Source organism: Protopterus annectens, chromosome 3.part0, assembly GCF_019279795.1.
Source record: "Protopterus annectens isolate FY-2018-M chromosome 3.part0, PAN1.0, whole genome shotgun sequence".
In the NCBI taxonomy this organism is placed as follows: domain Eukaryota; kingdom Metazoa; phylum Chordata; order Ceratodontiformes; family Protopteridae; genus Protopterus; species Protopterus annectens.
In genome coordinates, this window is record NC_056731.1 from 1,095,000,219 (window position 1) to 1,095,023,949 (window position 23,731).

Consider the following 23,731-nt stretch of genomic DNA (forward strand, 5'->3'; position numbering starts at 1 on the left):
CATGGAAAAAGCGACAGCATCCGACGCAGAAATCCCAAGACTCTGGTATTCAGGCCGACTGAGGGCTACCTGCAGGCAGATAACCCAAATGTGATGACTGCAACAGTGAAACACGAAGAACATCACATGTTACAGTCTATGTTGAAGTCCCCGAGTACAATGGTTTCTTGGGGTAATTGCTGGATAACCAACGCAGGATATCTTCAAGGGTATTTATGTTACTGCCTGGGGGAATATGCACACAGACGAGATTTATACATTTGTTCTTATTAATGTGGAGCTTAGTGATAAGAATTTCAGCATTGCCAAACAGGGATGTTTGCAGGGCATTATTGGCCACTTCAAACATGGATTTGTACAGAACAGTTACCCCACCTCCCTTTCTATTGGTTCACTCAAGCCTTAGGCTGTTACAGCCTGGTGGTATAACTGCTTTATCTGAAGTAGAAGGTTTTAGCCAGGTTTCGGTAAGACATAGTATGTCTGGGTAAAGAGCATCTAAGAGGGCATGTAGGTGTTGAATCTTATTGTTTACACTTCTGATATTTAGGTGACTGATCAAGAGTGAGTCTGAGGGTTTGTCTACGATTTCTGTAGTAGTGGGACAGTTAGTAAAGGACGTAGAGCCAGTGGATGAGGATGGGCCAGGATTTGGGTGGATATCTCCATCCATTGTCAAGTTGCATTGTAATCTAATTGTGAGCCTCCAGATTTTAATTAATAGACTTTGGTATCTTTTGGTTTTAGGGTTGGCATATCTTGTTCTAATGGGATGCTGACACCTAGTAAGTAAGGAGTCAGATGGGAGGGGATGTATTAAGTGCTCAAGCTTGTGTGGAGCTATAAAAGTGGAGGTGGATACCTGGGTATGTATTATATTCATAGACAGTAAGAAGATATGGGACAAGCAGAAAGGGTAGCAGAGAGTACAGTGGTAGTATTTTAAGTATTTTCATTACAAGTAACATTGGGATTATGTAAATATAAATCCATACATCCATACACAACACTGTCATGATTATCATGTACAATGTAACACACGATTGGCATATGGCATATCCAAGCACAATGCATGTGCCAGAGATGCTCAGGTTATCTACTCAACACACCCTCACATCGTCTGCACATCACACCATCTCCACACTAGCAAACACAGAGGAAAACAATGTGCTCACATCTGCACAGTAGCAAACACGGAGGATAACAATCAATGTACTAATGCATTCAGAAAGCCTCATACCCCAATCTAAGGGGACTAACAGATTTATACTGTATGTCATTTCATATATAGACTGCCTCTCTGGACAAAAAAAAAAGTGCAAGAGTAAAATGCCATTTTATTTAATTAGGTAATCACTACCAGGAACCTGTCTGCAGGCACTTAATTACCAAGACAACCAAATAATGTCAGGAGAAAGTGCACTGGGATCAGGAGTGACTGCAGCACCACTAGGATGCTGCTGTGCAGGACCAACCCCAACTGTATGACAGTGAACCTTTTCAAGGACTTCTGCCTTTTCACTGCAGGCACCTATGTGATTATAAGTTCTTCCCTTGACTGACAGATGCAAACACCATCACTTCCAAACAGATGGGCCAAGAGGCTGGAAGAGTGATGCCTTTGTGAAAGGCACAGTGAGTACATAGTTTAGATGCTGACACAACTCTAATGGCAATGTGCTCCAAAGAACATACTATACTGATACTGCAGACAGTGGTGTCACTGGGCGACTGCTACATAGTGGTGACTGGGAAACATTGTGGGTTATGGGACATGCCATACTGTGGAGCACTAACATCCATCATCTGTCACCTCCAGCAGTACTGATCACATAACAAGGTACACAACAGTGCAAGGCATACAGTGGATACCATTTTCCACCTGCTACTGGATCCAGTAGTGCTGATCAGGTGGCAGGATGCATGACACGGCTAAGTAAATAATGGACACCAGCATTTACTAAGCAATCAAGAAATGGCATGATGTACCACAGGCAAAAGCACCTACTGTACACTGGTTTCTGTGATGCCAACTGCCTGATAGACTGCAAAATATAGCAGTAAGGCATACTGTGGGCAGTGTGCAACTGCATTACGAGTTCCAGAAGTGTTTATCAGGTGAAACTGTGAAATAGGGCATGTAATGTGTGTGTGCTGCTGCTTCCCATTGTGCTGTTGTTTTCAATGTGCTAATCTGGTGAAGGGATGTACTATAGATCAAGGTATACTGAGGTACATGTTGTCACTGCTGCACTGTCTCCAGCAGTGCTGACCCTGTCGTGGGCTGCATAAAAGGGCAACCATCCAGTAACTTCCACAACCTACAGAGCTATAACTCTCCAGTAGTATGGACTGCACAATAGCACATATTGAAGTGTTCATGACACTGCACTTGCCCAGGGTGTGACTATGTTACTAGATTGCCGATATACTGTACACATCATCTGGATGTGTTGTTGGCACCGTTCTTTTACCAGAACCTTACAATGCATCCATGACGTTTAAGTCAACAGTGTAGCCAGAAGGCTACATAATGAACTCATCTGCATCAAGTTATGTATCACTACTGTTTATGATGTGGCATACATGTTACCTCCAGATGCTACTACAAGTGGTACAAGATAAGAACTTGACTGGGATGCATTGAGATACAGTGCTCTATTCCTGACATGTTAGTTATAAGCTTGTATTGAGTGAAATGGTCCAGATGGTGATGGTTGTGCTATTAATTTTTACCTTGTTTCAAAAGAAGATAGAAGCAGTAAAGCAGCACAAAATGCAGGGGGAAGTAGCTGGTGTTCTGCAGTGGGAGATGTGTACCACCATGGAAAAAGTGATTCAACAGCCTCTGATGAGAGAGATATGTTGCCAGGTGCAGTGAACAGAAGAACTGAAGGTCTGAATAGTAGTTGCTGGGAAAATGGAAGTCTCTGTCAGTCAGGTTGCTAGCACTGTCTAATGCACTGGGAAGGTTGAAGCAAGCTATGGTCTAATGACCTGGAGAGTGTAGCTGAGTGCCAAATTTCAATGCAGAAAACATTATGAACTAGACAAATCTGGCACTTGCTACATGGCATCCATTACCAACGGATGCTTTGTCTGTAAGCAGTGTATCACAATCTCACATATCTTTCACAAGATTCCTAATGCATTTCAGACAGACCACAAAACAAATCACAACTATTTCATTAACGAACTCTATTTAGGAAAAATAAATGAAAAGTTATGTACTTACCAGAATGCTAGATCTTTGTTGTCCCTTTTCATTTGTCCCAACTATTTGGCTTATCCACCTAAAGGCAAATCTGAGCTAGAAACTTTCAGAGCTTCTCCAGGGTTCTCCTCTCCTTCTCCCATAAGGTTAAGCATGCGCTAGGATACTCCTCAGACTGAGTTTACCACAGACCAAATGGATACCCCTTAGAAAAAAAGGGGAACACAAAAATGGGACAGATTCAACCAGAAGAAGCCTCCTGGATAATCATAAGTGGTTGTGACAATTTGGAAGGGAGGATTGTTGAGAACCATGGAGAGGGACAACAAGGATCTAGCATTACAGTAAGTGCATAACTTTCATATCCAGTGTTGTCCCATCTGTCTGTCTCAACAGAGACAAAGAAGGATATGTACATCCAGAAGAAAAAAAAGCAGAAGGAAAGGAATAAGGACCCTTCGGCCAGGAGAGCAACAAAACCACAGGACAAGAACTAGACCAGAAGGGTAAGGAGGAAGGGACCAAATACTGCAATAGTGAAGAAATGGGCATCTACTGTTATGGTAGGATTTTACACAACTGTACTATGTCCTTCCATTTCAGTGTTGCAGTATTCATTACATAAGGGAGAACACAAGAGCTAAGAGGAAGCCTGGTAGGATGAAGGCACAGAACAGCCTTCTTCAAACCCATGCAGGATAGCCTTGGCCAAGCCTGCCCTGGCCCTGAAAATAACATCCAACTTGTAATGTTTAGTAAAATTGTGAACAGAGGACCAACGAATAGCCTCACACATGGAGTTGGCATCCAAACCCTTGAAAAAGGCAGCAGAGGAGGTAACTGCCTTTTATAGACGAGGAAAGGTATTTGCCATGAAAAAAATAACAAAAGAAAATGGCTTTAGAAATCCAGGGGGAGATGCTTTGGTTCAAACAGCCAAACCCAAAGTCCTGGGATGAAAAGAAACAAAAATCTGTTCAGATTTGTGAATAACTTTAGTTTTATCCAAATAATACCACAGCTGTCTATGCATGTCCAAGGTGTGGGAACCTTCTCACTGGCAGACTGAGGAGAAGGAAAAAAGTATGGAAGATGAATAGACTGATTAAGGGAGAACTCATTGACAACCTTGGGCATAAAAGAAGGGTTATTACAAAGAGACAGCATTTCTCTATGAAAAACTAGAAAGGGAGGAATAGCTATGAGAGTCAAAGTTCAGACACTCTCTTGGCAGAAATAACAGCCCAAAGAAGAACATTCATTCAGGTATAACGTTCTAAGGAAGCTGAAGAAGCAGGTTCAAAAGGAGCCTTATTCAATTTATCAGGTACAAAACTGAGGTCCCAAGAAGGCAGAATAGGCTTCCTGGGAGGCCTGAAATGAAGGATGACTTTAAGAAACTGCTCTACCTCAAACCTAGAGGCCAGAGGAGGATTCTTGTGCAGACAAGCAGAAAATGCTGACAGATGAGCTTTAACTGAAGAATATGCCAACCCAGCATGGAGCAGATCACACAAAGAGAGAACCAGAGGAACCTCCACAGACAGGGGATCCTGATGGTGAGAGGCACCAGACGGAAAATCTTTTCTATTTGGATACATGATTTTCTAGTAGTGGGTTTCCTGGCCTCCTGCAGAACCTGGAGCACATCCTCAGAAAACAGGTGCCTAAAAGGGATCAAAGCTCTATTACCAAGAGTGCCATCTGAAGAGTGGACAGGTGAGGATGGATAAGAAATTGTGTGAGAAGATCCACCCAGTTAGGTAACTTGTGATGATTGTCCCTGGCCAACTGAGAAAGAAGAGGGAACAAATGCTGTTTAGGCAAAAAGGGAGTCACAAGCAAGACCTTGGGAGAGTCCTGCCTGATCTTGTGCAGAACTCATGGCAAAGGAGGGGGGGGGGCATACAGAAACATTCTCTTCCAAGGAAAATACAGAGCATTCACTTTCCAAGTCAGATGATTTGGAACTCTGGAACAAAACAGAGGAAGCTGTCTGTTCATAGGGGAGGCAAAAAGATATACCTGAGGAATACCCCAACGATGGACAATGTCCAGGAACACATTTCTGTGAAGCAACCATTCATGAGCTTGTGTTCTGGACCGGCTCAGAGAGTCTGTCATAAGATTTGTGCTCCGACGGATTGTAAATCACCTGAAGAGTCACTTGTTACTGAATAGCTAGATCCCAGATCTGAAGAGCTAGTCTGCAAAGGAGACAGGACCTCATGTTCCCTTGCTTGTTGACAAACTACATCACTGTGGTATTGTCTACGTAGACTTTGAGAGGCCCAGGTTGAAAGACAGAATGAAAAGCTTGCAGAGCCAGAAACAGTTATCATCTCTTCTATGTTGATATGGTCTGACGGCTGATGAGGAGGCCAGAGATCCTGAACCTTTAGGGGGCAATAAGATACTTCACACCCCACATCTGAGGCATCCATGAACAGCTCCCAAGAAGAAAATGGTGCCTTAAAGGGAAGCCCTGGGTTGAGAGAGAGAGTTGATGAATCCACCACTAAGAAACTCGAGTTTGAAATAAGGAAGAAAAGGAACCTTCTTACGAGGAAACAAAACTATTCTGGAGTAAATCCCTTCCCCCACCTGGGCTGGGGGAATGGGGTGAATGGTGCCCTGATACAAAAGGGATTGCAGAACCCCTGGAATATGAGGACGTTGTTCTCAAGGAGGCTGATGAATGCCTGAAAAGGGGGAACGGATTTTCAAACCATGAAATATCCCTGAAGGATAACAGACAGTACCCCAAGACTCTTGAGATATTCAAATGCTAATTTGGAAAGGATAAAGAAAGGAGGAGAGACAAGGGGACCTAGCCAAGGGGGAGTGACAGCCAAATATCAAATAGAAAACACAAAGAAAGTTTACTATGAACAGTCAACACACATTTATTAATGTGCAACACCATCTGACTGAGTGCTTTTGTTCCTATTACTTAATGGAACTTCATCAGAGTAAATGTTTCACAAACTCTTTACAATTTATTAAGCATCCCACAAATAACAATGTCATACTTGTGAATAATTAATGAACTAAATAATTATCAAATAAAAATTTTAAAAACACTGTAACATCCATGTTAGTTGATATCAATATAACCAGAATGTGTAAATACTGAAACAATCCAATATATAAATAGTAAAAATGTGTGTGTGTGTGTGTGTGTGTGTGTGTATATATATATATATATATATATATATATATATATATATACACACATATACATTATATATATATATATATATATATATATATATATATATATATATATATATTTAAGAAATGGGAGAAAAAGCCTTAAAATTCCTGAGTTAAAAAGTAATAGCCATTCTTTTCATTAAGCTCATGACAGAAATACAATTCAGCCCTGGAAAGGTACCTGCACTGAGTCACACCTGCCAAACAAGTTCTTTGTATTCCAAAAAAATTACTGAAAGTGATGCACTTTTCTAAATAATTTACCTTCTCTATGACAAAATATACAAAATTCTTGAAGTTCAAATGTACAATACTGTGTCCAAATAAGGCATGAGTTGATCTGTTTTTCTTAATGTCATAAAGATATTCCCTTACCTATCTTTCAACTTACTGTTAGTTTTGCAAACATAAAATTCTGGACAGCCAAATACACCACCCCTGTAGTATCACATGTGCATCTACCAGGACACACTAAACTTCTCTCAAAACTGTCCACTATCACATACTGTACAATGTTTATAAAACAACGGGAATTACATTTTCCACAAAACTGTATGTGGTTAAATTTGTCTACTCTACCAACCCCCATGGGGTTTCTCTCCAAAATGTATTTCAAACTTGACTCCTTACTAAAAACTACCCGAGAGCAAGCTCCCGATTTTTCCTTCAGCTCCACTGTAAAAAGAGTGGCCCATAAGCTCTCAATGGCACTAATATAGTTAGATACATCTCTGTGATATGGCAAAATCAAGGATAAGGCCATATCCCTTGTCCATGTACCAAATGTGATAGTCAAAATTAACAGTGGACTCACCAAAGGAGTGCAACAAGACAAAAATCTATTCCTCTGATCTTCGAACACCACAAGTCTGACATTATTAAGTAATGCTTAGGGACAGCCCTTCTCCCTAAACACAGAAATTAAATAATCCATTTATTCACAAAAACTACTATCCTCACTAATAATTCATGATAACCATACAATTTGTCCTTTCACAATACCCTTTTTCTAATGAAATGGGTAGCAGCTATCAAAACATAAGTAAGTAGAAGTAAAGGAGCCTACTAAAACATTATTACCCAAAAACAATGTCCAAATAATTAATATTAAAGGAATCAATATGATATGTACATTTTAAAACACTACTTGATTCCTCCAAATATAATCTGAAATACAACCACTACTCCTTGGTACTTTTCCACAAGATTAAAATATCATTCAAAAACCTAAAACAGACATGAATTAAGAGATAATAAATAAAAGGGAATACATGTTCATACTCCCAACAAGCCAAGAATGCATTAGCTTATAAAGGGGCACAAGCGGCCCCGAAAGCATCTCCAGAAACCTGTTGAAAGTATTCCTCCTTGAAATAAATGTAACTACTGTTCAAAACAATCTCTAAAAATGTCTCAAACTTACTCTCATCAGCTGAGATATTGTCAAAAGACATCAACAATAACAATTTTGAAAAGTTTTTTAAACCCTCTTCATGTAGAATCCCCATGAAAAGATTAACCACATCAATAGTAATAAAAACTACTTAATCATGATAAGGAGTAAATGACAACTTTTCCAATAACTGCCAAATGTCTCTAAGTATGTTTAGTCTCTTGCTCAGTAACAATTTACATTTCCTGTCAATAAAAGTGGCCAGAGTTTCAGTCTTAGAATGCCTGCCAGACATAATGAGCCTAAATGGTCGATCTACAATAGCTACAAATCTTTAGAATTCCAAAAATAGATGGAACTATGGCCTTGGCAACTTTCACAAAATCAAATACATCAATGTCCATAGTACCTTGACACACCATATCCATCAATAAAAAAATCAATATTACCTTAGGTAATGTTAATTTCACATCTAGAAACTTTTCTGTAAGTTTATCAGATAAAAGTTCTAGAATTTTAATTGAATAATCAAAACTATCCATTAAGACAACTTCCCCTCCCTTGTAGGGCTTCATCACCCAAAGGTTTCTGTTGCTTCTCAACTGATTTAAAAATTCTCTTTCATGACATGTAAGGTTATCAACTACCAGACACCTATGTGAGTGTGCATTTATACATTGTTGCTCACTCACACTTTCAAAGGCAGTCAGCAAAAGATTAGAGGGAGGCAAAAAACTCATTTTCTGCAGTTTAAAATCACAATGAATGTTTTATCAGGAAAAAAAATAAATTTAAATTTCTAGTAAACAGTTTTAACCAAATTAAAACCTTGGCAATGTCTGTTTTAAACTCAAGAACAAATCTAAAACCTTTTTTCAAAAAGTGACAAAAGACAGTCTGAAAATTGAAAACTGGTCAAACTAAATACTTCAAAATTGTTCACTTTTAAAGATCCAAAGTTGTTTCTACAAGTAATAGGGGCTAATGACCCAGTACATGTCATTTCTTCCCTCTTCCTCTGATTTTGCCTCTGCCATTGCCCCTGTACATAATCCATTTGTGATAGCCCTGGTTCCTTTGATCATTTATTGTAGTTTGACATGGGAGCGGGGTGTTGTTTTGCAAGCCTCTCTGAATGCATCACCAGAAAATCATCTAAAAAAAATGTGATGAATGCCCACTCTTCCTCATTATAATCATGTCCACTACTTTCAAAATTAGAGTTAACATGATTGGATGGTCCATAATTAACACACCCCATGGGGTCTAGAGTAGGCACAATGTTCATCATATTTTCTTCTGTCGCTATACAATTTCGTACATTTGTAGTCCCGGTTCTGTTGCTATTTTGTCAAAAAAAAAAAACCCTGTAATTATCGTTAAAGGAGCTAAGCAACAAGTCACAGGTAATAGAGTAATTTAATAACTTAATTTCCTGGTTCAAAATAACAATCTTTCTGTTGTTGTTAATTAATAAGTCCAAAAGACTATATCCAGTGAATTTAAACAACTCTAAAAGCTCCCTGTACAAAAAAATGAATCAACATCCAAGCCATTCAGGTACTTCCAGAACTGCAAACTTTTGGGTAAGTTTCCTATGAATGCATTCTGCCAGATAGCAGTTTATGAGTTGTAAATTTCAAAATTTATGGAGCTTTCATTTGAAAGCATCCAATTCTGTTTTCCTGGTGCCGTTAACACTACCGTTGGCTGTAGGGAAACAAAAATCCATAGGATGTATCCAAGCATCAAACTAAACTCACAAGCACACTGTCCAGGGTACCCCACTAGTGTTACACACACCATAAATCGTATAAACTCACTCGAACTGAGGGTTCAAAACTTCTTTCACTCATCACTTATAATCCAAAATCACATAGAATGTATGTACTTAGCAATCTGTTGAATTAAAATGGTAAGATCACTATGTAAATTACCATCCTGTGATATCCTATGATGACATACTGAGGAAGAACCAAAGATGCCAAAATTGTAAGTGTGAAAACACAAAAAAAAGACCACCACTAACAGTCGACACATTATTATACAACACCAACTGACTGAGTACTTTCATCCCTGTTATTTAATAGAACCTCATCAGAGTAAAAGTTTTACAAACCCCTTACAATTTATTTAACTGTCCCTCCAATAATAATGTCATACTTATAAATAATTAATGAACTAAATAATTGTCAATCAAAAATCTTAAAACAATATAAAATCCATGCCAAATAATACAATTAATATAAATTTGCAACGTGCAAATACTGAACCAATCCAATATAGAAACAGTAAAAAATGCATGTGCATACACATATGTATGTGTGTGTATATATATATATATATATATATATATATATATATATATATATATATATTTTTTTTTTATATATAAAACTATACACACACCCACATACCCAGCCAGCCAGCCACACACACTCACACACACACACACACACACACACATATATATATATATATATAAAGAGAGAGACAGACATGCATACATATATACACACCCACCTACCCATAAAATACAAATTAAAAGTCTTAAAATTCCTGAGTTAAAAAGTAATAGCCTTTCTTTTCAATACACTCATGACAGAAATACAGCAGTTTAACCTTGGGAAATGTACCTGCATCGAGTCTCAACTGCCAAACAATTTCTTTGTACTTAAAAAAAATATTGAAATCGCCACCCTTTTCTGAATAATGTACCTTATCTATGACAAAAATATGAACTTCTTAAAATTCAGATAGACAATATTGTGTCTAAATAAGGCATTAGTTGATCTGTTTTTTTAATGTTGTAAAGATATTCCCTTATCTTGCCTTTCATCTTCTTTTTAGTCTTATGTTAGGGGCATGTGATAAATTTTATGGGGTTTATGAAACATTTACTCTGATGAAGTTATATTAAATAATAGGAATGAAAGCGGCCAACCAGTTGGTGTTGTATGATAATAAACCTGTGTCGACTAATTGTGGTGGACTTTTTTGTGTTTTCTTGTTTAAAAGCTTGGAGTCTGATTCAAACGTCAAACAGAAACAAGCTTGTTGTAAAAAAAAAATAAGGTTTCTGGGAAGGAGCCGTCTGTGTAGACTTAGCAGCAGGAACATGCCTAGAACCCTTCTTACCTTAAGGAGTTGTTTCTTGGTTCTTCGGATATTATCAGCCAAGGTTCCCCTTCGATGTCAGATGCAGATAAACAAAGGCAAACTTAGGATAATTCTTCTGGAAATTAAGGATAGTGAAGACAAAATATATTTAAGTTCCTGCAAGGCCTTTCCCTTATCCTGGAGGGACTCAAGTGAGCAGCAGCAGTCCCAAAAAAGATATGTATTATCCAGAGTGTCATCCAAAAGCTTGGCCTTAATATCACTGGGCAAGGCTTGAAGACATAGCTAAGAATAATGCCTCATCACTGAACCAAATGCAGCAGTCCTGGAAGACGAATCAGCTGCATCACAGCTGCAATTTATCGAGTGACGGGCAACCTAAGAAGTGGACCCCACCAGGGAAAGAGTAGAAGTCTTCCCATAAGAATTAGGAAGGTCAGACATCACCTTAGATACCTGGGAAAGGAGGGCCAAAACATACCTGGTCATATGTCTGGTAATTAATGGTCCTACAAGACAAGGTGGCAAGCAGTATAAACTTTCTTAAACTTTAACTTGAAAGCCCTCTTGCTATGCATTTTAAAATTCATCATGATAATGATCCTGCTGGTCTTAGAGGTATGATTTTAGAAAAAGTAAATGCTCAAGAAGGGTATTTTGATATTAAAAAGAAAATATATAGAAGCTTTGTTTATTTTAAAGTATGCAACTCTAACCCCTGTTGGACACAACATAGAGTGCAATTGGAAATCTCTGGCTTAATTTTCTGTTTTAATTGACTGTCCAATTGGGGGCAGATTTTTAAATAATATTTAAGATGTGTATTTTAGCAGTGTCTTTACTCCTTGAAGGCTTTTTTTGAGCTGAGGCAGTGGAGTGTTATTTTATTTTGTGATGATAAAGTTGGTGACCTGGCCTTTGTTGTTTTATTTTATATAAGTTTATTTTACCTGTTTGTGGTGGCAGTATAAACTTTCTTGCCAAACCTTTCCATAGCTTGATTATCCTTTGAAGGAAGAAGCTTGATAGATGGCAACAACTTAGAGGGTTTGTCAGAGGAAACTGTGACCAGTGAAGGATCCAGAAAGGCACTTATACAAAAACTTGCAGTCCTCAGGCACCTTATAAAAACTATCAGGTTTCATTTGTGTAGAGGGCTGAGAGTCAGGAGCCGCAGAGCCAGCAGAAAAGATGAATAAAAGGGAAACCAAAACAGGAGGGACAGCTAATGGTTTGGGAGACTCCAGTTTGAAGGAGCTCATAGTACCCTTTTTGAATGTCAGAAACCTGGAAACAGTCCCATTTAAAATATCCCATCATTCGGGTAACAGTATCCCCAAAGGACAACTCTTCTAAGGGGGAGTCTGGAGTCAAGAAATCCTCTTCTTCTAAACCACGGTCCAGAGATGAAATAATCTGGGAAGAATAAGCAAGGGATTCTTCTCCAGACTCCACTTCCTCATCTAAAGAATCCAATTCCCTTGGCCTTTGAACAGGAGTGGAAGACTGGGGGAGTCAGGGACAGACACCCCTTGAGGAGGCTTCAAGGTCTTTAAAGCATTAAACAAACTCTGAGTAAAATCCTACCATTCACAATGGGGATCTTTAACAACAGGGGAAATTAGTTTTTTTTTTTTGCTTCTTTCTTGTGGGACATTTACCCTAAAAACCTGCAGAGGTTCAGACCCTCGACAAAATTTAATGATGGTGGTAGGTATTTCCTCCCTTACTAAAATCTGAGGAAACCCCTCTTGGTTCTTAGGATATTATCAGCCAAGGTTCCCCTTCAATGTCAGCTGCAGAAGTTGGAAAGCATTCTAAGGATATCCGAGAATACAGATCCATGCCAGCCTCTAATGGGGTCTTGGCAGAGAAATCTGAAGCAAGATGGTCTTTAGGGTTTTCACTAGCCTCTATACAGATGGGCAGGGGAGGATGGACAGCAACTAGAATGGGGCTAAACTTTTTGGCTTTCTTGGCAGATGACTGGTCCTTGTGACAGGAAGAATTCATCACAGCACCCTGAGCCAAAAGCTTAAGTTGTTGGTTTTCAAGATATGTGGACAAAGAGGACTGATGACTATGTAGAGTCTCAGGCACAGATGCTTGGCAGATAAAGCAGTGTGAAAGGTCTTGAGAAGCACTCAAGCAAAATGTGCTGGTCGTAACAGTCTTTATGGGGAATCTGCCTCCGACACTGATACCTTCCTTCCTTGATGACAAACACAAACACCACACAAAATAGAAAAAGGAGAGATGAAACGCCAATGGGGCACTTACCTGAAAACAGCCAGTAACCAGCAGAGGAGAAGGGTGTTCAGACCTACATTCGATAATGGTGTTCAGACTGGCGGTAAAGAAGTTCTGAGGGTATGCATCTGGTCATCACCTTTATACCCTAAACCATGAACATGGAGCATGTATGTGACGTGCAGTGCCTGTAAGACTTAAAGGCTTTGGCATACTGGCCAGATGTTGGGCTATTCTTGGCAGGAGATCAATTATGTAAAGAACACTGCAACAGTGATATGATAGGAAATCCAGAGCTACTAAACCCACCATGCAACCCGATAATCAGAGAATTAGAGATATTGCTGGTGTGTGACAGCTGAACATCCTGTACTTGTATGTAAAGTGAAGTCATCCTTGACTGTAGCAGTTCTGCTACTTGAGAGGTTGTATCTAAATGGCAACCTATGAATCCCAAGGACGGAGTGCATTGCAGGCTTGACTTTTCACAGTTTATGGAGATAACCAAAGATTTAAACAAGTAAGGTAAATAGTCTCTTGCTAGGATTAAGTATTCCTTTATGATTGCAGTGAGGAGCCAGTCATGTAGGTATGAGAACACTCAGACCCTTGCAGTCTGAGATAAACTGCTACCATCCCCACTACCATGCACTTGGTGAATACCTATGGGGGCTGTGGTGAGACCAAAGGACACTCCTCTGAATTCCTGGCTCCCAACCTCAAGCAAGGAAACCTTCCAGATTGCCTTACATTCTTCACTTGGTAGCAGGGATCCTGAAGGCCTCCCAATGACATCTAGTGCATCCAACCCCCCTTCCTAAGGAGAAGAAGAATGAAATGTACTGTAATCATCCAGAATTTTCCTTTCTTGCATATGTGTTTAAGCTGTTGAGGTCCAGTATAGTTCTGAGGTCCTTTCTGTCTTTTGGGCCTAGAAAGAACCTTGAAGAGACTTTGAATCCTTTGCGGTGGGGTGGGAACTTTTTTTCCAAGCAGCTGGCAGACATCTTGGGTTGTGAATCTTCTTTAACACAGTGAGACTTCTGGAAGAGTTTTTGTAAGGTGTGGTTGGTTTAGACAGAAATGGAATTATGTAGGCCCTGTAAATGATTCTCTTCACCCATGGATCCTGTGTGATGGCTATCTAGTTTTGAAGATGAAGAGATAAGTGCCTTTTGACTTCCACCAAAGAGCAGCAAGTCAGCAAATACTCTTCTTAAGGACCTGCATACAAAATCCTACTCTTTCTCTATTTCTTGAACTCCTCCTGCTCATTATATCATCGTCTCTTTTCACTTTGATTAATAACCTTCTGCTTGTGCTATGTATATGAGCCTCAACTGCTTAGCTCTAAAGTTGTTGTTGTCTTTCATCTTTTCCCAGTTAGGGGTCGCTACAGCGGGATTCCGGTCTGCTAATGATCGGCAGTAGACTTTGATGAACGCCGAGGTGCCAGCTCGATGTTCAACCTTCAACGAAGGCACGCCCATTTACGCATGTCTTTCGAACACCCACCCAACCACGGGGAGGACATGCAGACTCCACACAGAAGGCACTCCCCGCACTCCAGCCGAGAATCGAACGGGAGAACCAATTGCTGTGAGGCAACAAAGCTACCGCTGCACCACCGCGGATTCTACTTAGCTCTAAAGTATCCCTTCAACTCATGCAATTTCAAAATGGGCCAATGTTAACTTTTCAAGTAAACAAGTTCAGGTCTCATGGACAAGAAATACATTTTCTGGGAAGCCTGATGTGGTGAATACCTTTAAGAAACTGCATGACCTCAAAATGTGAAGAAAGAAGGGGATTAATAGATCAAAAGCTGAAATTGTTGGTAAGTGCACTTTAATACAGGTATATGCTAGGCCTGCAGTGAGTGGCTCACACAAATACTGGAAGATAATGGGGACCCCCAGTTGGTATGGGTTCTGTCCTCTAGTGTGGTACCATATAGAAAATATTTTCCATTTAGAAACATAAAATTTTCAAATAACAAGTTTCTTGTCTCTTTTATTACCTATAGCATGCCCTCAGAGTTTTGTTTTTCTTTCAGCTTTTCCTGGTTAGGGGCCAAAAGGGAGTAAACATCATCATCTTTGGACTATTTTTCGTAATCTTCAGAATGATCTTTAGGATGAGTGGAAATGGAAAGAAGCTACAGGAATTTCCTTTGCAATGGAAATGAGAAGGCAGTCATTTTCTAAGCTTCTCTGCAAACAGCTCTGGTACAAAACAGCCTGTGCTATTTGTTCAACGTAAAGGCCAAAAGACATCTGGGGAATTTCCCAATGATGAACAATCTAAAGAAAGACATCTTGGTTCAGCATCCATTTGTGAGGGTCTGCTTTGGATCTGCTCAGTCTGCCACTGAGTTTTATTTTGAAGGGATGCACACAATCAGGAAAAAAGAGGTTGTGATGAATTACCAGCTCCCAGGCTATTATAGGAAGCCTGCAAAGAGAGCAGAAGTTTGTTCTCCAATTTGTTGATAAGTCACATGACAGTGATATTGCCTGTCAGACTTTGAAGAGGTCAGGGGCTCCAGAGATAAGAGAGAGTCTGAAGAGAGGAAATCAAAGCTTTTGCCTCTTTGACATGTGTGTGTTTGTTCCTGTCTTATCTGAACCAAAATGCCTGAACTTTGATGCCTTCTGAACATGCCCCCATGCAAAATCTGAAATGTGTTGGTATCTTTTGTTGGGGAGACAGGACAAGAAAACAAAGAAAATCCCTGATACAGCCATCAAAACAGTAATTTCTTCACAAAATATAAGACATGGATTGGATAAGAAAGGGAATGACAGTGTTGAGCCTATACTGGTTTGAGGTACCACTGAATCTTCCTCATATTTTAAAATCGCTACACCTGAGGTTGTTTGAAAATTTGTCAGGGACAGGAAGTAGGATGCAAAACTTTTTTGAAAGAAGGAATGCTAGAGCTTTAAAAAAAACTGTTTGTGAAAAGCAAGTTCTGAAGAATTTTTTGAAGTGAAGTGGCATGAATCAAGCAATCATCCAAGTATAGAAAGATAAGGCTACCCTGGAGCCTACAGAAAGCTATGACAGGACCTATACATTTTACAAAAATTCTTGGGTCCACAGATAAGCCAGAAGGCAAAGCAGTAAACAGAAAATGATATAGTGATGCACAAAAAAAAAAAAAAAAATAATGGTTCTGTGTTTTGTGTGAACTGGAGCAAGCAGGCAGACATCATTTAGGTCGAAGTACCTAAGAATGCTTGAGGGATGATGACAGGAAAAAGATTTTGGGGAATTATCATCTTGAATTTGGAACTTAAGGTACTGAAAAGCAATAAATTCAGGATTGGTCTCACATTCCCTTGCTTTTTAGGACTAGGAAAAATATTGAGTTCTGGTTCTGCTATCCCCTGATGAAACAGATCTAAAACAATCACAAATGTAAGATACTGTTGCTGTAATGGGAACTGATGAAGCCCTACAGGTGTTGATAGAGAATTTCAGTGAAGTCTGTATCCAAAACCCAACCATCTCATGTTAGTGTTTTCCAAACAAAAAGAAAAAGTCTTCCTAGTAGAAGTTAGTATTTTTGTCAGTTAAAGAATCTTTGGATCATTTTAATTTGGGTTTGTCCTGCCATTTTTTTGAACATTTCCTTTTTGTTGAGAAGGTTTTTGTGATCTATGAAAAAATGGTGCAGATTCAGTGGCGTGGTTCGTCTGAAACTTGGGGATGGGGGAAAGAAAAATCTACTTAAAGCCTTGCATTATCTTTCCCCTTTCTTTTAGCACTTGTACAATCTCAGCTGAAGAAGTGCCACGTATTTTTCTTTGTATAAAGGTACATCAAGTAGTTTGGTTTTGACATCATCAAGAAGTCTACAGCCTCAGCCAGGCACACCTTCTGATCTATTAGCAAATAAGCTAAAGGGAGCATCATCAGCATCATATCCACAATGTAATGTAATTATTTGATATTACAGAGCCTGAGTTAAGGGTGTCCTGTACAGATGATTTAGTGTCAGAGTCGGGAATACTGGAAATCACTTTAGTCATGTAATCAAAGACAGAAAACATTATGAAGATGTCAGATGTGCCAACATTTTACCACATGTATCCATGGCCCTGCCATCTTTGTCACTGGATAAGGCATTTGTGGAAGGAAGCAATTTACAGTTCACATCCAATTCCACAGAAATAACTGCTGAGTTTGAAGGAGGGTTTTTTATACAAGTCCATCCTCATGGATGATAAGGCAAGGTACACTTGGGATAACTTAAGCCTGCCCATTATATTATCTAGGTTTACCTTGGCAAGTGTTCTACTCTGCCTGACACGTAGCTGAAGTTTGCTCCAGAGGTAAGGGAGATGTTGAGATATGAATCTATCACACCATCATGCCTTACTTATCTGCTGATGAAGGTTTAGTTCTTTTAACCAAGTATTTGAGATACATTTGTCCTGTGAGGGAATAGAAAGTCCAGATGGTTTGGATCTTTTGAGGCTCAAAAGGCTAGACACAGATCTCCACAGAAGAATCTATAACAGTGCAAATTTAAAGAGAGGGCTACCAGTCTGTCCTGAAAACCATGAAATTTTAAGTGACTGTTTTGAGACATGTTTAAACAAATGTATGACAAAAGGTACATTATATTCAATAATGGGTCTGATGAGATATGAATAAAGGGGAATTAAGACTTCTCCAGATCTAGTGAAAATACCTTTGGAAATTAGATGAGCCACAATGAAGGCTTTCTAAACTACAGTCAAGACATGATTGTTTACTGTAAGGAATTATTATTAAGTGTGTCTAGACTCCTTACAACAGTGTCTGACTGGAGGGGGTTGTCACCTAAACGGTACTTGAAACTGTTTTGTTTACCAAAATAAAATATGCTACATTTTTTCACATTTAATTTGAGACCACTGCCCTTGCAACACTTGTTAATATGATCCAATACAAGATGGAAAAAATTGAGAATCGGTAGAAGGAATAATAAAAACACCCAATTTACAGTTGTTTGGAAACTTAAATAACCACGGGCCTGGAGTGCTAGCCTGAAGGTCTGAGAAAGAGATGACCAATAGGAGACTGCCAAACACTCAGCCCTGTGGTACACCACTACTAAGAGTTTTGTGTTTAGTAGTGGCACTTGGAACTATAGCCACATGCATTCTGTCAAACAACCAGTTAGCTTACCACCACACAACATAAGGAACTGTATTCAGATTTACAAGTCTGTCAGTAATGTCTACATACGGAATAGTGTCAAAGGCTTTAGCCAAGTTCAGAAATGCTGCATGTACTGCATAATCCACTGCTTTATTTAAAAAAAAAAAAAAAAAAAAAAAAAAAAAAAAAAAAAAAAAAGAGGAGTTAAAGTGGGAAGGCCTTCCTTTGGCAAGGTTGAAAAATCTCTTAAACCTGGGCCCTCATCTCTTCAGAGACTGTTGCTGTAATGGGATTAATGAGGTCTTCAGATAATATGTTCATAGCTTTGTACATGGGGCTACTGAGATTTATGGGTCTACAGTTAACAGTGTTCATGGTTGGGCCACCCTTGTGCAATGGCATTACAAATGCTGTTTCTTGACTTCAGAAATGTAACCAATGGAGAGGCTTAGATGTACCTAGGTTAGGGTTTCCTACATAGGGTTGCCTAGCGGTTTATATAAGTCACAGTTGGCACTGATAATCAGACAATCTGGTATATTATCAGAGTCCATGGATAACTTGTTCTTGCTTTCGAGATGGTTGATAGAACATGTTATATAGTAAATACAGGGGGTGGCTCAGATAATGGAATCTGTGGAATAGCTGTAACTGTGGGTGGAGTAAAATTTGCACTAAATTTGTCAGCTAGGATATTTGCTACTTTCTTTGGGTCATTGTGTGCAGTATTATAGTGGACTAGCTCTGCGTATTGTTGGATTTTAATTTCCTGACATATTTACAAAAGACTTGTAGCTATTTTTTGGTTTTAGTACCTATTTAATGTTCATGCTCAACTTTGAGCATCCTAATGGTTCCCTTAAGCTCTTTAATAGTTTGCTCAAGTGTGCTCTTAAGGTAGGGAGAATGAGACCTCATATGAACATAAGCAAATTTCTTTCTCTTCTTTTATAATTTGTTTACATGGGTATTCCAACACAGGGAGTTGTTTTTACCCTTATTACATTTGGTGTCGATAGAGACTGCCTAGTCAATAACTATTTAAGTAAGAGTAGAAATCAGAGGCACAGACAGCATCAGAATATGTTGCAAAAGCAGCTTTAATTCCTGGCAGCAGATTCAGCCAGCAATCAGATGCATCACTGGTGCAAATGTTCGCATATGTCAGGAAAATACTTTCTCAGTAACCCTCCTTTGGCTAACAGTAGACAGTGATGTGCCTTTTCTGTGAAAGACTGTCAATTTTGTATACTACACAGTTTAACTTCAAGGTCCAAGCTGTAAGGTCTTAAAATGTATGTTTAAGAACATGTTTCTGTCCCAAAATGGTATGCTTTTCTGCATGAAACACAAAAGGCATCATGAGGTATTTTGAAAATTCTTGTATATCCCTATCATCTCACACTTCATTTTTATAGGTTCATAGGTGTTTACTTAGTTAACGACCATAAGGGCCTTTTTAAGCCTGGACATACATCCCAAATCTCCGAGAAGTTCTGACACCCTTGATAAGTGTGAGCAGGGGTTTGGGAGATGAGCCTGTGTCCATTAGAGAGACAGGTGCCAACCCGGGGATGAACTTCCTGTTTCCCATCCAGCTGTCCAACTTGCACTTAAATCGGGTTAGGAGGAACTCTGCTTCACAAGGATGGGGAGCTTGTTTTAGAGAAGGGGTAGTCTCTGGGATACTTACCTGTCTCTCCAGCAGGTAATATTTACATTACAAAGTTTAAGTCTTCAGAATGGGTAATTCTGGTTCTATTTGTTTTGCAGATATGCAGGATGTCCATCAGTGGGATCCCCTTCTAATACTCAAATGGCCACACATCATCGAATTTCATTTTCACGAGATGGAATTTGTGAAAACAAAATACATGAATGGCAAATTTTTCCCAGGGCAAGTAAACGCTTGCCCAAGACGCCCTTCTCTACACTGTAGTGCAATCCCGGAATTGGTATCTATAGTTAGAGGAGGTGTAGAGAGCATATCCCCCCACCTAGGTGGGTTTTCTTTACTCCAGTGTGTGTTTCGTTGAAGTTTGGGCTAGTGTTTACTTGTGAAAATGACATTTGATGACATGGCCATTTGAGTATTAGAAGTAGATCCCATCAGGGTTGGGTTTATCTCCCATCATCGGCTTGTAGAAGACAGAATACAGGCACACGGCTTTGAGGATGTCTGCACAGGACAAGTAATTTACACTCTGCATTCTTTTAATGAGAAACCTCTGCGGACATTCCAATTGTTGGATGTGTCTGGATAAGTACATTCCATTATTATGTTCATTGGGTAACAGATTATCACGAGACCAGTAACCTTACCTAAACATCAATCCACTGATTAACTCTTAAGGCAACAAAAAAGCTGTCAAATGACAAAAAAAGCAGCAGAAGGTGGGCAATATACTTGGGTACACTCTTAATGCATGCCACACACACAAGCAAACATAAACCAGACTGATCAAAAACCAGGGAAGGTACTATTTTTAAACTCCAAAGCACCATACTGGACTCAATATATCTTCCTTATAGGGCATAAACAAATGGGATGTATAAGGCAAGCTCTGCGGCATACTTAAGGATGCTCATGATTGAAGAGTACCACTTGAAATGGCATCACATCTATACTACTGGGGGAGGGGGTCCAAGAACTAAAACACCATACCACAGGAAGAAGTACTATAGTATGGTCAGAAATAAAAAAAAATCTAAGAATAACATTGGCTCCAATCTGCAAACTAACAAATTTCCACATTTTTTTCAGTTAGTAGTCAGATACACTAATGGACTGTATTGAAGAAACACTACATATTCCAAATGGTAGCTCCCATTCAGCCTTTCTTACAAGTATGGAAAACAAGTACGAAGAATTCTCTTGTGGTGCCAAATGTTGCCATTATTATGGTGGGAAGAATCACAAACAAATACTACTGTTGTCTTTTTTCACCCTTAATGGCATCACAGTTTTATTTCTGGAATGCAGTAACAAAGACAGGGATGGCACGGCTCCCTATCAGAAAGCTATTCTTTCAGTCACATGACAAACACTTTAAAGGTGTAGCTATGTGCATGCACTGTAACATGGAAGAGTGACAGACGCAAATAGAACTACTGTCTGAATACTTAATGTTTGCACCTGGGTCACAAAGAAAAAGCCTAAGTCCAACGTTTACAAGAAAGTAAATGGTACCCTGGGGCCACAGGTGTAGCCAAAGAATATAATTTTGACCTTGTTTGCTCTTATTCCTGCCCCTCAGCCAACCTGTCAGTTAAAAATTTTTAAGCGCCACCCCAAGCACTTACGAAATGAATGCATCACTGTCCCTCTAAAAAAAACTAAACAGATATTTTTTTTCAATCCATGAAACTTTTAATGGAGGCATTAATTTAGACAGTTGTGGACACCGTATGGCCTAAAAAAGCCATAGTTTCTCTACGCAATGTACAGAAAATTGTACTCAGTAGAGTACAAACAATACGCCTAGCTACATCATTGCCTGGGGTTACCAAATAAAGTGTGACCTCTATGTGGATGGCCAACACCAGTAATCATAAAAGATTTTCAGAAAAACAAACAAAACAGCAGCACCTGCACACAGCAAACTGCCAACCACTCAGGAAACTACAAATCATGTCCACCAACACCAGAACTGCACACAAAATCTATTTGATTTAAAATACCAAGTTACATAATCACCAAAAATAAGCAGCAAAATGCCTTTCTTCGCTGAGAAACTAGACAATGAAGGATGCAGCCAGGCAATACAGTTGTCCATGTATTTGGACAAGTGCTGCACAGAGGCATCCAATGCCAGTCATAGCTTCATAAGTTCTTACTAAGCTTACGGTCACAAAGAGCATTGAGAAGCTCAGACATACCACCCAATACTGTTGGGAAATTAAAGTGTGTCCACCATTAAGTAGATTTTGCCCATATATACTACACGAAAATTTATGATCACTCATTCAGTCATCCAGTCTGGTTTTAAATGCTGATAGAGATATAATCTATTTAAAATGTAAAGTCATCCTTTTCTAATGGCAATGTTAGCATATATATAAAGTATCCATCTCCTCACCCAAGAAGTAATAAATATTTATTGATATAATGCAAATATTTTGATAATCTGTTGAATACATCAGAGCACAGATCTAAACAGTGGTGTTTTAAGTCTACTTTCTGCATTTTTTTTAAACGTCTTCATGCAAAGAATGAGAAAATTATCATTTTGGGTTGCAAACAGTGAAACTGGTCATTAAGCACCTCCTGTTACTGCAGATATATGCAGACAAGAAAAAAAAATGGACTTCAGATACTTACAATGTAAGGTGGTTAAAGCCTACAGTACGTAAAGTAAAAGCACGTGCCAGAAGCCGAACATGAGTAAAATTTGCTCCAATGGCATCTTCAAATTTTGTCAGTTTTTGAAGGACTGGAGAAGTTTCAATGAGGTGTCGGTCAGTATGAGGCTCCTGCAACTAAAGCAAAATGAAACTATGAACACAGTAGTAAATAGTTTATGTATGTGAAATAAATCTTTAACTAAAAGCTAAAAAAAATTAAAGCATCAGTGTACTTTTCTGCTTCAAAGCTACTTTTTATTAGTTTAAATCTGAATTTCCTAAGAAACAACAACAACAAAAAACACCCTGAGATTGGTCCTTACTTTTTTAAACAAACTGCCAAATAAAAAAAGATTGTTAACACAGGTACCTACCATCACTGCAGATCTTGTAGAGCAACTTATTCAGCAGTTCCTTGTTTTCCGCCCATCCAACCAGAAGATGGCTGCCAATGGTGAACAGTCTTCAAGCAGTTTGCACTAGACAAACAGGTCCCTCTCTTTAAGCTCCTTCCAATGTCTTTGATAAAAAAATTCCCTTAGGGATGGTAAACTCATCTTTTCATAGTTCTTTTCCAGGGTTTGAAGTAGTCATCACAGCTTAAAGCTCTCTTATTTCTTCTTACAGGAGCAATACTGGCCTTCCCCCCCAAGGTTTTGGCCTTCAGATGCTCAGGTTTAAGTCTGTATGATGTTTAAGGTCCAGACAGTTCACATACACTATGCGCCCAAATAGAAAGGGCCACTTCCTCATGCACATAAAAGCACTTGTAAAACAGGGACAGAGAAATACTGGAAAAAGGAGTGAAAACAGACTGAAACAGACAAATAAAATAATATGACCTTATGGACATGGCATTCACTAAACAGGAGCAACAAAACCTGAAGCAGTGAACTTTTTCAGGAAAATTTAGATGAAAAGCAGAAATTACGATGCACTAAACATCACTGAGTTGAGAAACATTTAAGAGACGTACAATGTTCTATGCCTATTTAATGGTAGCCCTTTAAAGATTCAAAGACAAGGGGACAAGTGATGCC

At 39.1% G+C, this 23,731-nt stretch overlaps 1 protein-coding gene across 5 annotated transcripts in view; it reads right to left on the bottom strand.

Annotated features, from left to right (window-relative positions):
- DROSHA (drosha ribonuclease III) overlaps positions 1-23,731 on the bottom strand; it is a 3,547,421-nt gene that overhangs the window by 672,066 nt on the left and 2,851,624 nt on the right. For all 5 annotated transcript variants that reach the window (XM_044065333.1, XM_044065331.1, XM_044065329.1 and 2 more), the window contains exon 26: positions 22,669-22,826. In XM_044065333.1, coding sequence (XP_043921268.1) covers positions 22,669-22,826 — 158 coding nt within the window. The remainder of the gene's footprint in view (positions 1-22,668; positions 22,827-23,731) is intronic.